This window comes from Protopterus annectens, chromosome 9.part0, assembly GCF_019279795.1.
Source record: "Protopterus annectens isolate FY-2018-M chromosome 9.part0, PAN1.0, whole genome shotgun sequence".
NCBI lineage: Eukaryota > Metazoa > Chordata > Ceratodontiformes > Protopteridae > Protopterus > Protopterus annectens.
In genome coordinates, this window is record NC_056743.1 from 1,120,589,770 (window position 1) to 1,120,605,910 (window position 16,141).

The window sequence follows — 16,141 nt, forward strand, 5'->3', positions numbered from 1 at the left end:
GGGTAGCAGCACTTGTCAGAGATTTAGGATGCATGGCTAGGCTTAAAAAGGCCCTTGTGGTCATTAGCCTTGTAAACACCTATGAACCTACGAACCTAAGATATAGCACTAAAATGAAGGAGGTGCATTCTGCTGGAGATGATGCTATAATATTGTTTAATATATTTGATCTTGGTAAAGAGCATTAAACTGACTTGGCTATCACTCAGGACAGAATTAAAGAATACTGCAATTCTAAAAATAACTGGCCATGTTGCAGGTCTTCAGTTCAGTTCCTGAAAGAGAGCTAATATTTATTTTTTTTAAATTTATTTTTATTTTATTTATTTTTTGCTGACCAAGTTGGTCCCACTAGGCCAATGTCCTCTTTCCAGGGGAGACCTGACGTGGTACTCATACTGACTAGGGTAAATTTGGCCAGAGCATCAAGGCTGCTTCCCCTACACTTTTTTGACAAGTACCATGGGATCTTTTAAATACACCTGAACTACCACTGAGTCAGACTGATGGGGCATCTCATCTGAAGGACAGCATACTCTGGAGTGGAAGATCCCTCCCTGTGCTGCACTGAAGTGTCAGTACAGACCATTATTCCAAATACCTGCTTCGGAAATAGAACCTGCAGCCTTATGATCTTTCAGCACTGAAGGCTAGTGTGTGACCCTTTGAGCTACTAACATAAGAATGTTTTCACCATGTTTACTATCCCACTGTTTTACATGCCGCAGGTCTATACTCCCATCACCTTCTTCCCTACCATTTCCTTAGTTATACTTTTTCCTTCTCCTCATAGTAATCATCAATTCACCCCACACTTCTTTATGCTCCTTACATAGTGACCCTAATCTACAGTTTTCCTCCACAGACAGAAATGTAGCAAATGCATTGCAAAATCGTCCAAACCATCTATTGTAAATCTTGCTTCTGTTTGCAAACTTCTGCCCCCAATTTCCAGCTACTCCACCATCAATGTTTTGGTCTTGTTCCTTTGGCTGTATAGCTGTCTCATTCGCTCTGCATCAGCATCTGTCTGTTCCTCCTGTGTCTTCATTGAAGTTTGGGCCTTCTGCTTCATTTGATACTAAGCATTTTGTTTGACTGTGCAGCATTTGTTGGCATCTACTGGCACAGTGAATGCCTTGCAAACCTGACTTGATTTTACAGATAATGCCTACCACTGTGTGGGCACTGGTTCTCCCTGGTGTCTGCTAACATAAAGCATAAGTCAGATGTTCCAAACATTATAAGTTGATATCACAGCCTTTGCCCCTTAAAAGCCTTGCTATCATGGCCTAATCTAACTGACTCCTTTATTCTTTATGTAAACATCTTTTGTGTCACTCAGTGTGTTCCACTGAAGGACCTAGTGTGCTGAGAGTAATGGCCTCATGCAGTTGCCTCCACTTAGTTATTCCTGTCCTTACAGTTTGATCTATTTTTTGGGGGATGACTAGATCAGAACTATAACAGTGTTTACCATTTGGCTTTAAGCATTTAAGTAGAGCTTTGGCAGCCATATCAACCACTATGTTAACAAAGGGGTGGGCAGATCTGAACTACAGATTCTGATGCTGTGCTCAGAAACCTAGTCTACTACAACAAAATACTAAACCTTGATGGAGATCCCTTCTTGAATGGATCAGCAAACTCAGATGAGATGGTAATTTTACACTGAGACTGAATACCACTCCCCAAGGTGTAATTTATAAAGCACACAAACTTTAGACTTTAGCCAGAACCTTTATTTTCACACTGTACATACAGCAATGCATAATCAGTGTTATGATCTCACCACTGGAAAGAGCATGTTAACCAGTAAACCATCATGTGCAGAGCCTACTTCTGCAGTAGGGCTTCATTATGTGCAGCCTTGTTGCTCTATACTTGCTATGTACCAAGACTAACGTGCTTCAGATAAGAGTGTGACCGCACATAATTTACATTCAGTTATACTAACAGTCTTGATAGAAGTTGTCATGTGATGGCATCATAGTAGTTTATTTATTTTAAATTATTCTTTTACTCTGTGAATTCTCTTTGTTTAGATTAATGTGTTTGAATGCTTCATAATATATGGCCCTGTTTGAGAGTTCAGCTTTGACTAAACTGACATTTTGCTTTCAAGGAGACTGAAAACAACAGAGATATGGAAAGTTTAGTTCTGCCCCACCTTATAAAATTATGTTAGATGACTATTTTCTTGGCAATGATTTTAACACCATTTCAGTTATTTTTTCAGTCTGACATTTTAGAAGCTACCTATGATATCGTTGGAGTAATAGAGCTCCATGCTGGCAAAGTAACATGAATGGTGTTCATGAACAAAATATAGTGACAGTAAGTAAGCTATAATAGCATAGAATGTAACTTCTGGTGTACTGTATGTCTTGTATTTATTTATTTTTTTTGTATATTTTCTTGTATAAGTTTTGTATAATTTCTTGTATGTTTTCATATAATCTCTGTATGTGCAGCTTTTCTCCCTGGGCCTCCAGTGAAAAGGGGTCTTATCCCAGTCGGGCTTTCCTGGTAAACAAATGTAAAATAAATAAATAAATAAAATATGCAGGTGCATTCTGATGTACTGTACCTGTATAGCACACAACATAGGCAAATTTCTTCAGTAATAATATTGTCACATCTTATATTCATGTCGATACAGTGTTAAAAAATTGTTCAGTTTTGCAGTATTTGTTTAAACTAAGGTGAAAGAGTGCACCTTGTATGTTGGGCACTGCAGTCATCACATTACACTTTTGGTAAAGAAGTGGGATGAAAATTACTATAAGTTAAACAATGGTGAACACAAATTATTCATGCTCACCATGTCAAATTCTGTAGTAAAGTAGAACTTGATAGTACAGTACTATAATACAGGGATTGACTGTACCCTCTCTTTATCTAAAAGAGGCCCTGCTGCATCCACTTTGTCACAGATCACAATTTATGCCTAGTCTGCCAGCGAACATAGCCTCAAGGAGTTTAAATTATTCATCTCACAGCCTCACATGGCAAATTATTCACATCTGTACAGGGAATGTATCCTCCCAACCCAATTTCAAAGTAAGCTGCTGTTGTTTCAAGTCCTCTGAAGTTACAATGCTAATGGCTCCATAGAGAGTTGAACTATATATATCCACTATAATATATATAAAACTATACTTCCAGTGGTCTCTGTTCTGAGTTTTCCACTGTTGCTAACACCTGAACTTTTTTTTTCCATTAGCTGACATTCTTCTTTGGTGATTAGGATAGTGAGGTTTATTTAGGGTTGATTTCTGGAGGGAGAATACCTGCCCCATTATTTGCAGCACTTCCTATTTCGAGATACTTAATGTGTTGTAAGTGCAGAGAGAGGAATGGTTTAAAAAAGTGAAACTGGCAATCTATATACTTTGCGTCTTCCAGCATAGAATTGCATAAATGGCAAAGAGTATTGCAGCAGAATAAAAATAAGAAATCTATTAGATTACTGGAGTCCTGAAGTTTATTAACAAGAAAAAAATAAGAGGTTGGAAAGACACGTCTGCTTTTCAATATCTTGTAATTTCAGAATCCAGTTTGACTCATCAGTCCCTACAGCACAAACTGCTGACAAGTTTCTTAATCTCCTGGCTGTATAATCACAGACTCTTAATGAATGCGTCTTAAACTAATGTGGTGCTTTTTTCCACAGCTAAGAAACTAGATTCTTGCACATCTATTCTTCTGAAAGATGTTAAAGTAAATGCCATACTAAATGCCACAAAACAAACATACTTTGACCTAATTCTACACCCCACGTCTTTCTCCGTGCTAAAAATACCACTACTAAGGTTCTAACCCAGTGGGAACTTTATTGTATTTCACATCTGCTATCTCCCACAGACCTGCTAGCTATTGCCGTAGTGTGCTCATACTAACTCTAGAATATGGTCTCCCCTTGCTCTGCCTGCACTCAGCCAAAAGATACCCCCAAAACTATAAGCCACCAAGAACAAAATATACAAATTAGTTCTGATGGAAGAATGGCACTTGCATCATTGCAGCCTTTTAAAACAAGTGAACTTGCTCCCAATAAGTCAAAGAGCTACAGATCTCCAAGTTACATTAATGCATAAGATCCCTGAAATTGGTGACTGCCCTCTACTAAAAAAATACTTCTAACCAGATTGTCACTTAGCCCTAAGAAGCTCACAGGATGAAAGTCTAACTCTAACTAGAACACGATTAAAGAAAAGAAAAGGGGTGAAAGAGCATCCTCAAAGTAATTTGGAACAACTTTCCCAGTGAAGTAAAGTGTAATCAAACTCTAAAATTCAAAGCTGCTGTTACAGTCCACTTTCACAAAGAGACTGACTGTACATGTTTCCTTAATGCAGGTTAGCAAACCATCATTTTAAGGAATCCTATTTTGTTCACCAGTTATAGTATACCACTCATCATCATCATCATCATCATCATTCTCTTTCGGCTGTTCCCGTTAGGGGTCGCCACAGCGGATCATCTCTTTCCATTTCTTCCTATCCTCTGCATCTTGCTCTGTCACACGTCCTCTCTCACCACGTCCATAAACCTTATCTTAGGCCTCATCCTTAGCATCTTTCCCAATATACCCATCATCCCTCCTCAGCACATGTCCAAACCAACACAATTAATCCACCACTACTGTTGCAAATATGTTTTGTGTTAATGATATATATTGCTATTTAAGGTTGTTAATGTACTTAATAATGTTACGGCACTGCTGCTGCTAATTATTTTGTTCTTTTGTTAATTACATATTGCTCCTGGGTTGTGACTGAAAAGGGTCAGCAGACCAGCTCATGTACCTGGTTAACAAATATATATATATATATATTTATATACATACATATATATATATATATATATATATATGTGAGTGTGTGTGTGTGTGTGTGTGTGTGTTTGTGTGTGTGTGTGTGTGAACGTGCGCGCACCCAATACAGAGTCAAAAGCACCAGTTACTTCAAGTTGGCTAATTTCAGTGATAACTGTGGACAATAAACTGGACATGCAGTAGCTTGCATATGTATTCCTGTGTTATATTACTTTCTTGTAGTGCCATGACATTTGGGCTTTGGTGATAGGCAGTGAACTCTATTGTCTTGTGAAACAACTGTTTTTGTAGCCTATTCAGTCCAGCATGATTCTGTTGATGATTCTGTTTATGTTGCTGGATCTCTGGAACTTGGATCACATATTAAAGAATCTGCAACATTACATGCACTTGTCTTTATCTCCATGGTGTATCAGTATAGCATGATACTGGAAGCCTGCCTGGATCACCAGGTTAGTCACAAAGGACCAGTTAGGGTTTATTATGGCAAGGCAGGCAGCAGACATGCATTTAACCATGTTACTCTTCATAGAAAGAGAAACGGAGCAACATTTCTCTGGGTTCTTGTGTAACAATACAGTTGGGGTGTTTCAATGGAGAATTGATTGCACCTTCTGTTGGAAGTGATGGGAGCAGTTGGTTATTTGTGACAGAAATACTTGTGTAAGCTGAATGTTGCAGTGAACTGTAAATTATCAGTGGGACTACACAGGGTTTTCTACTTGTTTGTGTGTTTGGGGATATTAGACAGAACAAAGGCAACATGCAGAAAGAAAATTGTAGTGATTAGAATTTCTTATAATGTTACAGTGGAAGTTATTCTCCACCGAGTGCTAAGTTTCACACTAGAAAAGGTAATATAGCAATAATGTTGCCATGAAAACTGATAGAAAGAGGTGTGATGAAAGAACAGACTCCACAAAAGAAACAATATATAATGCAGACAGACAGTGCACAGGTAATGGGCTTAATAATATCTGCAATTAATTTTCAGTAAAAGGGGGAAAGAGATGGAGAGAAAATAGTCTGGGTGAACATATTTTATAGAGCACTAAACTGAGGATTTAAGGCTGGGAATTAAGTCGTGAAGGTATGACATGAGAAAAAGATAAAAAAAAAAAAAAAAAAAACGATTCATGAAGAGTGTTTAATAAAATGAGACAAGAAGCTCCTGAAAGAACAACAAGAATGGGAGAAGAATATTAACAGTACAGGTAAAGAAGGAGGCACATTTTTAGGTTATCATTTTGTGAAAGGTAAAGGTGCAAGATTTGAAGAAAGGGGTAATAAATACTGCCAGGTAGTTCAAGAAGGCAACAAATAATGAAAGAATGTGGAGTTATTTTCATTAATGGTGTCAAAAAAGGACTGATAAAACCAGAACTGCTTGCAGGAAGTAAAGGTAAAGTCCAGATTACAGATGGACTAAAGCAGGTGCGTTCGTACCTCTCAAACTGGAAACATCAAATATCCGGACAAAGGCCAATAAAAATAGATACAAATCTGCATGCTAATTAACATAACATTTGCATACATAATTGTGTAACCCCACCCACTCCAATGGAATTGTGGGATACCACTTTTCAAACACAAACTGAAGAACAGACAACCAAAATATGGCCCTAGAGTCCCTCTGCAGCTATTCCAGTGTCCTGTTACTTGGCTATTTTGCCTCATTTACCTTAAACACTGTAATGTGCATACTGCTTTACTTCTACAATTGTTTGTTTGTGTCTTTCGACTTTTCCCAGTTAGTGGTCGCCACAGCTGAACTCCGGTCCACTAATGATTGGTAGTTGATTTTTACGTGCCGAGTTACCAGCCCTGATGCACTACCTTCAACGAAGGTACGCCCATTCATGCATGTCTCCACACAGAAGACGCTCTAGCTGAGAATCGAACTGGACAGCGTCTTACTGTGAGGCGACAACGCTACTGCAGCACCACATCTGAATTTCATTTAAAACTTTTATTTTACATTTTATAGCACAAACACTAATAGACATCTGTTAAACAAATCAATACAGTCACACAATGAAAACAGACTTAGCATTAAAACTTCTCTGCCCTTGAAACTCACATTCATTGAAACAGCATTGAAACCCACATTCAAAGAAAATGCATCTGGCCAGTGGTGGATAAAGATTACCTTTGGGCTGTTTGCACACAAAACATACACGTGTTCTTTGATACACCTTCCTGACTGTATTAAATTATATTCCTTGTATAATACAGCACAGTGAGCACACCTGTTAGAGTACGTTTTAAATGTATTGTTTTGAACATTTTTCCAGTAATGAAACAAAATACATGAAACGTTGATGGCAAAACTGCCCAATTCAGAACATTTCTATCAAACAAATTTACTCAAACTTCTAAAATCCACCAGTATCAGTAAATATGCACAGTCTCTGCAGAAGTAAAAGTCATCTAAATAATTCCACATAAAAGAGATATGTAATGAACGAAGAGGTTGCTGCTAGCAAACAACTTTAGATTTCATTGTTTCATCTACAAATAAAGTGCCTGTTGCCCTTGAGGAATAAATTGCCCATGTTACATTAAAAAAAAAATGATAAGCTAGTAATATTGCAATAGGAGCATACAGCCTGAGCAACACACCACTATGCCAAATCATCTGTTTCCTGAAACATAGGAAGACCGAAACTTAAATGAATATCATTTAGTGAATTCAGTTCTCACCATAGCTCTCAACCTCTTAGCACAAAAAACCTGGACAAAGCCAATATTGGGAGAATACAGCCCCAAAATAGGGACACATTTCAAATATTGATTGCATAAACTTAGAAAATTGCTAGAATAAAAGCTTTTGTGTTACCATGAATTTTCTGAAATTCAAATTGCTGTCATTATTTATTGAATTCAATCATTCACTGATTTGACATAAAAATCCAGAAAATCACAGATTTTATGAGGAATAAAAATATAAGGCAAAAATCTGGATGGTTTTCAGAAGTGGTGATGGGCAGGGAATTCAGGCTCTTGCTACCTTTACTCAAGGTACAGGGGTTGGGCCTGAGTACCTCTAGCCACCAGGTATACTTCATTGGGGCAAGACACACACACGCACATGCACGCATGCATGCACACACACACAGACACACACACACACACACACACACACACACACACACACACACACACACACACACACACACACACACACACACACACACACACACACACACACCAGCTGTCATGCCTGCATTCACTCACTCAGTCTCTCTGATCACTCACAAACACACCCACTTCAGCTTTCATACCTGCATTCAGTCACTCTCTCTCCGATAGCACACACACACTCTTCAGCTGTCATGCCTGCACTCACTCACTCTCACTCTCCAATTGCTCAAACACACACACTTCAGCTTTCATACCCACACACACTCACCTTGCAGCACAATAAATAAATATTCACACAAATCTAAGTCTAGCTAGCAGTTCCCTTGGTGGCAGCTTGTAATGCACTCACCCTATTTCCTTCCTGACTTGTACCTTTAACATTGCAGGCAGCACGGGCAGGAGTAATAAATAAATACACATCAATGGCTTGCAGCACAATAAAATATTCAAACAAGTCTAAGTCTACTATCAGTTCCCTTGTAAATGGTGGCGGTGGAGTTAATTTATTATTATACTTCTAATCTATTCCAAATAGATTAACGTTTATTCTAATAATATTTGATTTTCAAGAGCCCTGGCCCCGTTTTACTAAACTGTATCAGCTCATTCACTAAGCACTGGTGCTTCAACAGGACACCACGTATTACTTCACTGAATCGGGGATAAAGCCAAAAAAATCATGAAGGAATAAAGCCTCAGAGCTGGGGAGCAGATTTTAAATACTGTTTCAATGTAGTTTCAAAATTGCTAGAATAACGGGGTTTGCATTCGCATGCAAGGAGGCAGACACTCAGACTTTAGTCATTATTTCATTATTGCAGTCTTCAATGATTTCCTTTTAGGATGAACAAACCAGATTTCTAAACAATTCTGCAAAATCAGGCACAGCTACAACATGGGTTTGCGCCCGGGAAGTGCCTTCATTACAAGTCTTGGTCAACTTTCAGAGTTGGACAGCGGCGAGAGGAGGACAGAGCCCTGACTACAGACAAAGTGCAGGCAGAGATTATAAGTATAACCTGAGTTAAAACAGCCTTATTTGAAATATGAATCACTTGAGGCAGCATGAGTAATAAATAACACATGCAAATGGTTTGAAGTTGCAGCACAATAAATAAATATTCACACAAAGTCTGTCTAGCTTGCAGTTCCCTTGGTGGCGGCTTGTAATATACTCACCCTATTTCCTTCCTGACTTGCAGCTTTAACATTGCAGACAGAGCAGTATGAGTAATAAATAAGTATTCCCTTCCAGGCCAACATCACACGAGAATTCCTTTTGCATTTGTAATTCCCTCGTTCGCAAATATACGTTCCAGCTGGAAATGCTTGCCACACATCCTCCAGCTCAATTCCGACAGGCTGGCAGGCTATTCACAGAGCTGATGTCATCATGAATGTGATAACGTCAGGTCAAAAGGTGGAAAATTTAAAAAAAGAGCTGGGAAAATTGGAAATTAAGGGGTGCCACTCGGGAATCGTGGCACCTCATTAATTTGGACCTCAAAACCAGTAAAAACTGAGAAATTCGGTACAGTTGAGAGGTATGGCTATGTTTTGCAGTGAACACCTTGAGCACCTTTTCTAAAACCTCAAACCTATCAGTACACTTTATTGAATGGACATTGTGAATAAATTATTGTCCTGAACAAGAATGCATGCACAGCCTTTTACCCAGGGTAGGCCTGGACAACATTTTTGTTGAAGCATTCCATACAGTGCTAGGCCTCTCAACCTGTAGACATGGAACATAGGAACAAAGACTGTTTAAAATTAGGTCCAATCGGCAAAAACTCTGGACATCTAATTAGCATAAAAATGTAAATACCAAATAGTACATAACTCTTCCCCACTTCCAGTAGAAATGTGGGATACTACTCAGAAACACGTTTAAAAAACAGAGAATGACAAAAATGAAAAATAAAAAATATATAAGCAAATTATCAAAGAGATACTGTAAAATCTGTAGACTTTAATGAACTCTATTACAGAATTCTACCACACAAGGTAATTTATTTTGCTTCTGAAAATGGCAGATTAAGATGTGTGCCCTCTTTCTTCAAATTATTGTCATCACTAATATGTTGGTCATGTAGTGTGGTATTCTGTGTACTAGACAATTTCAAAAAATTACATGTGAACAGGGGATTCAGAAAACTGTGTGAAAGGGTAAAACAAGCCAGAAAATTGAGACACACCTCTAAAAGCAGATATAGGTTCATAGGTGTGTACTAGGCTAATTGCCCTGGGGCCTTTACAAGTCGAGCCAGTGCCTCTGTTGAGTAGAGCCTGTGGAGTTATCCCCAGGGTGAATTTTCTATTTTCCATCCACTCATCAAGATTTCTCTTGAAGAGGGTCAGCAAGGTGCTCTGCTTGACATGTATGGGAAGTCTATTCCATAGCATGGGCAGTCTCTGGGTTATGAACCTGTCCCTCCAGTACATTCTGTTGATTGTGGTAATGAGGTTGAGGTCTCTGGAGCATGTGGTGTGAAGGGATTGGGATTTCTTTAGATGTAGCATTTCTAACAGAGCTGGGTCAGACATGGCTTTGTAAGTCAAGCAGAGATCATCTCTAAAGAGGGATATGAGAAAGAGAATAGTTGGAGTTTTTTTAGACTGTCTATACAGGACAAGTGTTTAAGGCCTAGGATCCTCTTTGTGAGGTACTTTTGTAGCCTCTCCAGTTGTTGCAGGTGTCTAGTGAGGTACATGCCAAATGGGGCATTGTATTCGATGATTGGCCTAATGAGGGAAGAGTGGAGGGAGACAGTGACCTCTTTCTTCCTGGATGAAAAACCCTTAGTAATGAGATGTGCCACACAAAAGGACATTCTGACCACAGTGCAAATGTGGTGATCAAAAGAGAGGTTGCTGTCAACCTGTGTTCCCAGATCTTTTATAACGCCTTCTGTCTTCAGTGGACTACCATCAATGTGGTAATTCATGGGAACTGGGTTTTTCCCAAAGGAGATGACACATTTTTTTGGCATTAAGCTTAATGCCATGGTTCTGACACCAGTGGTTGGTCTCAGTGAGGCCATTCTGTAGGATGTTAGCTTCACTTGGGGAGTTTATAATAGCTCCCAACTTGCAATTGTCTGCAAGCTTTGTCAGCCAGAGTCCCTTCGTGTTAGCCTGGACTTGTGATGAGAAGGGGTAAATTAGGCATAAAACAGTTATGTTCCTCCAAAACAGGGACAGTTGAGAGGTCACTGCTAGCACATGATCTTATCAGTCCACAAAATACACTGCAAACAAATACTTATCCAACACTGTGTCAGTACATCCTGGGCACTAAGTGCTAAAATTTGAGGCAATGACACCTGCTTTACACTGCAACAATCACTTTGAAACTGCTATTATGGCTAAAACTGGATGGAAGTTTTTTGTCAGATATTAATATGACCTTCTGAGTTTGACCCCACAGACTGTGAACACAATACTTACTTATCCAACACTAAGTATATACATCCTGAGCACTAAGTGCTAAAATCTGGGACAATGACATCTGCTTTAGACTGCAAGAATCACTTCAAAATTGCTGCTAACTATGGCTAACACTGGATGGAAGTTTTTTGTCAAGTAATAATATGAGCTTCTGCATTTGACTCAGTTGTAAGTGCATTGTAGAATAACTTTTTTGCCTTATTCTAGACTGTATCGGTCCCATTTGTCTTTCGTATGAAGCCTACCATAGGCATTTTACACAGCCTGCTTTAAGCTATGAAAATTCAATGACAGTTGGATTTACAAAATTTGCTACAGAGACAGCAGCATTTTTCAAACACCTCCAGTACCTATATATTAAGGAAAAATGCTTTACACAAATCACATTTGAGAATGCACCTCCTTGTCTCAGTGTGCCCAACATTTGGAAGTTTTTCTTTAATAGCAGGGATAAGAATCACGTTTGTTTTTTTTTTCTGTAAGAGCCACCTTTCAAGTTATGACCATCATCATCAGGCCAGTGAAACAGGAGTCACACTCTGCCTGCAGCAGACATCATAGTCTATGTTTTTGAAAGTGCAACAGTGCCTAAAATGTTAGGAAGCAATGAACAACTATTTTGTTTTTTTCAGTTTGTTTTGGCTCCCCACAGCTGACTATCAGCTGCTCCCAGGATCTCTCCTCATTCACTGGGTCTGCAAAACCTGCCTTAACCTATTCATGACTAATCCTGAGTCAGGTTCAGGGTCAGTGAGGTACTAAGAGCAGCATCGGACTGATGCCAGAGAGAGTTTTTTTTTTTTATCTAATTCCCTGCCCCTTGCATGTATTTGCTCTGTCCCTGGGGTGATCATACAGTGTGTTCTAGGGTCTATATTAGAACACCGAAGACACTAAACATCGAACAGCCTAAAGGTCGAAAATGCCGGACCTCAAAGTCGCCTTTGTGGGGGGCTGTGCCCCCCAACATCCCCCGCTAATTATATATACCGACTCTGAGATCGCACTACAGTGAGGAAAGGGCAAATATTCCAATCTTCACTGTACTGCGATCTTACAAAAAGCAGATCGTTGAATGGCATTTCTGACATTAAGGCTGTTAGATGTTTAGCCTCTTCGACTTCGTAATAGAAACCCATGTTCTATAGTGTTCTCTTCCATGCCTCTAAGTATAATTTCAGCCATAGCTCTGCCTCTGCACAGAACACCATCCTCTGTGGATCCCTGGCCTCTACCAAAGATTATGCTCGATGATGCATTCTAGAACGTGGACATGTCCATCCTCCCTGCCTGCGCTATCTAGCACTACTGGGTCACCTGGATTGTAGTTAGGGCTTCATTACTCTATGCCACCTGTGTAGGAAGGAACAACTAAATTATGAGTTATACAGCTGTGAATTAGGCCAAGTGACTGACTTGCGCTTTTTTAACATGAACTCAAGTAAACCTCATTTGGTGCTATCCAAGCCCATTTTTAACTTATTAATTAATGTTCACAAATTCTCTGTCAGGGAACGTACATGTCACTAGACTGCAATGATTCACTAATCAACAAGTGCAAATCAGTTTCTTCACAGAAGACAAAAATTGGGAGCAATTCTTTCTATTGTTTGTGACTGTTCCACTTTTTCAAAAATCCATGAAATTCAATTAAAAACAAATAAGAAATAATATGGCAAACTTTAAAAATCAGTAAAAACAGCTATGTGCTATTTATTTAACAGGTTAATCTAGTGTAGCTGTTTATTTTGTGTATGTAAGGAATCAAATAAAAATAAAAATGTTTAACACTTTGTTGTCAACTCTCAACACTTGGTTTGCTTATACAGACATACATTCTATACGTTCTTTGACTTTCACTTAATAAAGTATTTATATATATATATATATATATATATATATATATATATGTGTGTGTGTGTGTGTGTGTGTGTGTGTCTATTTGCATCTGCGTGCTTGAGTACATGACAGATCATTGAATAGCGCAGAGTTAAATGATGTGCAAGTTGTACTGAGGTAATTGAGTGCACATGCACACACACACACACACACACACACACACACACACACACACATAGAAACACTCACTTGACTGATTGCATTCACAAAACACACACACACAAATATACACAAAATACACACCAAAAATCATTGCTACTTCACCCTGAATAACTCACTTGCAACCAGTTGCACTGTATCACTGCAGTTATGACCTGTTTGGCCAACCACAACTACTGTCAACCACTTAACTATTTGGCCACTTGATTGTAACCCATATGCTCATGGGTTAGGGTGGTCTCAAGTCTTGATATTCAGTGATGTAAGTACAAGCTGGTGAATTTCACACAATTGCTCTCTCAGCAAATTGAGTGTCGGTGACGTTTAAATATGGAATGCATTTGCCAGTGAACACCTGATGATAAACTGACTGAATACTATTTATTTCATGATGACAAAAAGTACTACCTGATGAGACATTTTGTCAAGTTTAATATATTAGTTATTTGCATGAAACTCTTCAGGAATAGCTGATTCCCTTTATATGCTGATGTGTGAGCTATCTCTAAAGGGAGTAGAGTTATCTGCTGCTGAAAAATACTTGTGAAAATAAATTCTGCTCATCTGTCACTCTTGGTTTGACAATAAAAGTAAGTGACACCATATTCTTTTTCTGAGATTTAGGAATGCTTTCTTTTAATTTCTTCTTGACATTTTGTACAGTGCAAAGCCAGAGATGAATGAAAACAAATGGCTTCCTGACCTTAAATCGGCTGTTCAGATTGTATCTTGCTAAGAGTTCAAATATGACAGACTTCAAGGCATGATTCTCGCTCACAGTATTCAGTGCAAACACATCAAAGCTCCAGCTGTCCAGGGTCTGTAACAGACAAACACATAAAACAGGTAATAGTCCGAGAAGCTGCATTTCATTTCTGACATGTTAATAATAAATGTGAATAATTCCACTAGAAAATTAAAAGTAAGACAAGCATGAAGGAGACAACAGCATTAGACAAGGGCTAAATTCTATTCAAAATAATGATGACAAATTGAAGATAAGAAATGTCACCAAATTAAATGATTGCAGTTGTCAGCGATTTCCCTAACAGATTTGTTTATAATAAATTGGAAAAACATTATTTTTTTCTGTTGACAAGATTAACTCATAGGAATGTGGAACAGTAACCAGGAAGACGCAACAGTAAATACAAAGTTACAGTTTCACTGTTCAGACCTTTTGTAGCACTCAAAGGGTTATGGTAAACATTTCTACAGACTGGCACTATTGAAGCAGTTGAAAATAACATTCCCATATTGTGATTCAACTTGTTTAATACTGATCATCACTGTAAACATACCTACTGCCATCAGTCACCACAAAAATTCATCTGTGAAGCCTTAAAACAATCTCATGCATTAACTGAGGAAAATAAATCAATAAACATACATTGAGCTCGACAATCAATAGTCTTCCTGTCTTTTAGTGGTCTGAACTAATCATTACTGCTTAATTTTGATTTGACCAATTTTATTTAGCACCAAACCTCCAATTTAGGCTCAAATTATGTAGGATGAGCAAACATTTCCAGTAGTAGCTGGGGACTTCAAAACAAGGAAACAACTAAATGGGTAGAGCTAACTGGAATGCGGTAAGGTTAGGCTATATTATGACTAGTCAATGACTCTATACCTTTGATCAAACAACAGCAGAGGTCAGTCGATTTTGTCTACAGACTGTGACAGTACCAACTCATTCTAGGCACTTTACTGACTACATAGAACTCAGGTGTCCTTCTGTGAACATTAATGTATTTCGGATTGCTTTAGTCAAACACATAGATCCTGAAAAGCCAGATCAAAGACTATGTAACTGTCATCAGCTGACAGTAGGGGTTAGTCAGTTTCATCACTGGACTGCCTGTATCTTTACCAATTTCAGCCACTTTATTGATTCTATACACCACAGATGTCAGACTGCAATCAAATGTATGAATAAGTACATAAATAATGGTGTCAGTGATGTATTTCAGTGAATCGCTGTCATACTCATACAGTGCGACCCACTGGAATCCCCCAAACAGATTCAGATGTGACCACTACTTACAGTCACTTTATTGACACTGTACACCCCAGATGTGTGACTGTCATGAAGAACGAATAAATAAATAAATATGTAAATAATAACACATGCACAACACACACATACACACACATGCAATGTGCCAGCAGTTATAGCCCCTTTATAGACCATGTACACTTCAGATGTCTGATTATGATTAAATGAATAAATGTTTGGCAGTTAGCATAGAACATTAAGACTAAGATCTGTTAACAAGCTGTTTCCTATAGTCATGGGTTTCATTCTCTCAGCTTCCATTTGTCTGCTACATGAATCTGAGCAAAGCACTTAATCAGACAGTGCTAGAGGATAATTAATAAGTTGGAATAGGCTTCTCTGTGGCCTCCTGGACTACATTACTGGTAACTACCTAAATCCATAAATAATGGTGGGAAATTTGGCTAGGCTCCTCAATAATTTCCTAGACTACATGAATACTAACTACCTATGTACCTAAATACACAAATAATGCCTACAGTAATGTGTTTCAGTTTATTGCTGTCAGATACATACAGTACAATTCTCTTGCAACCCCACCGTGCACGCAGGCACGGGCACACACATACACACACACAATATCAACATCA

At 38.5% G+C, this 16,141-nt stretch overlaps 1 protein-coding gene across 2 annotated transcripts in view; it reads right to left on the minus strand.

Annotated features, from left to right (window-relative positions):
• PDE1B (phosphodiesterase 1B) overlaps positions 1-16,141 on the minus strand; it is a 1,856,783-nt gene that overhangs the window by 546,179 nt on the left and 1,294,463 nt on the right. For both annotated transcript variants that reach the window (XM_044083973.1, XM_044083974.1), the window contains exon 5: positions 14,196-14,312. In XM_044083973.1, coding sequence (XP_043939908.1) covers positions 14,196-14,312 — 117 coding nt within the window. The remainder of the gene's footprint in view (positions 1-14,195; positions 14,313-16,141) is intronic.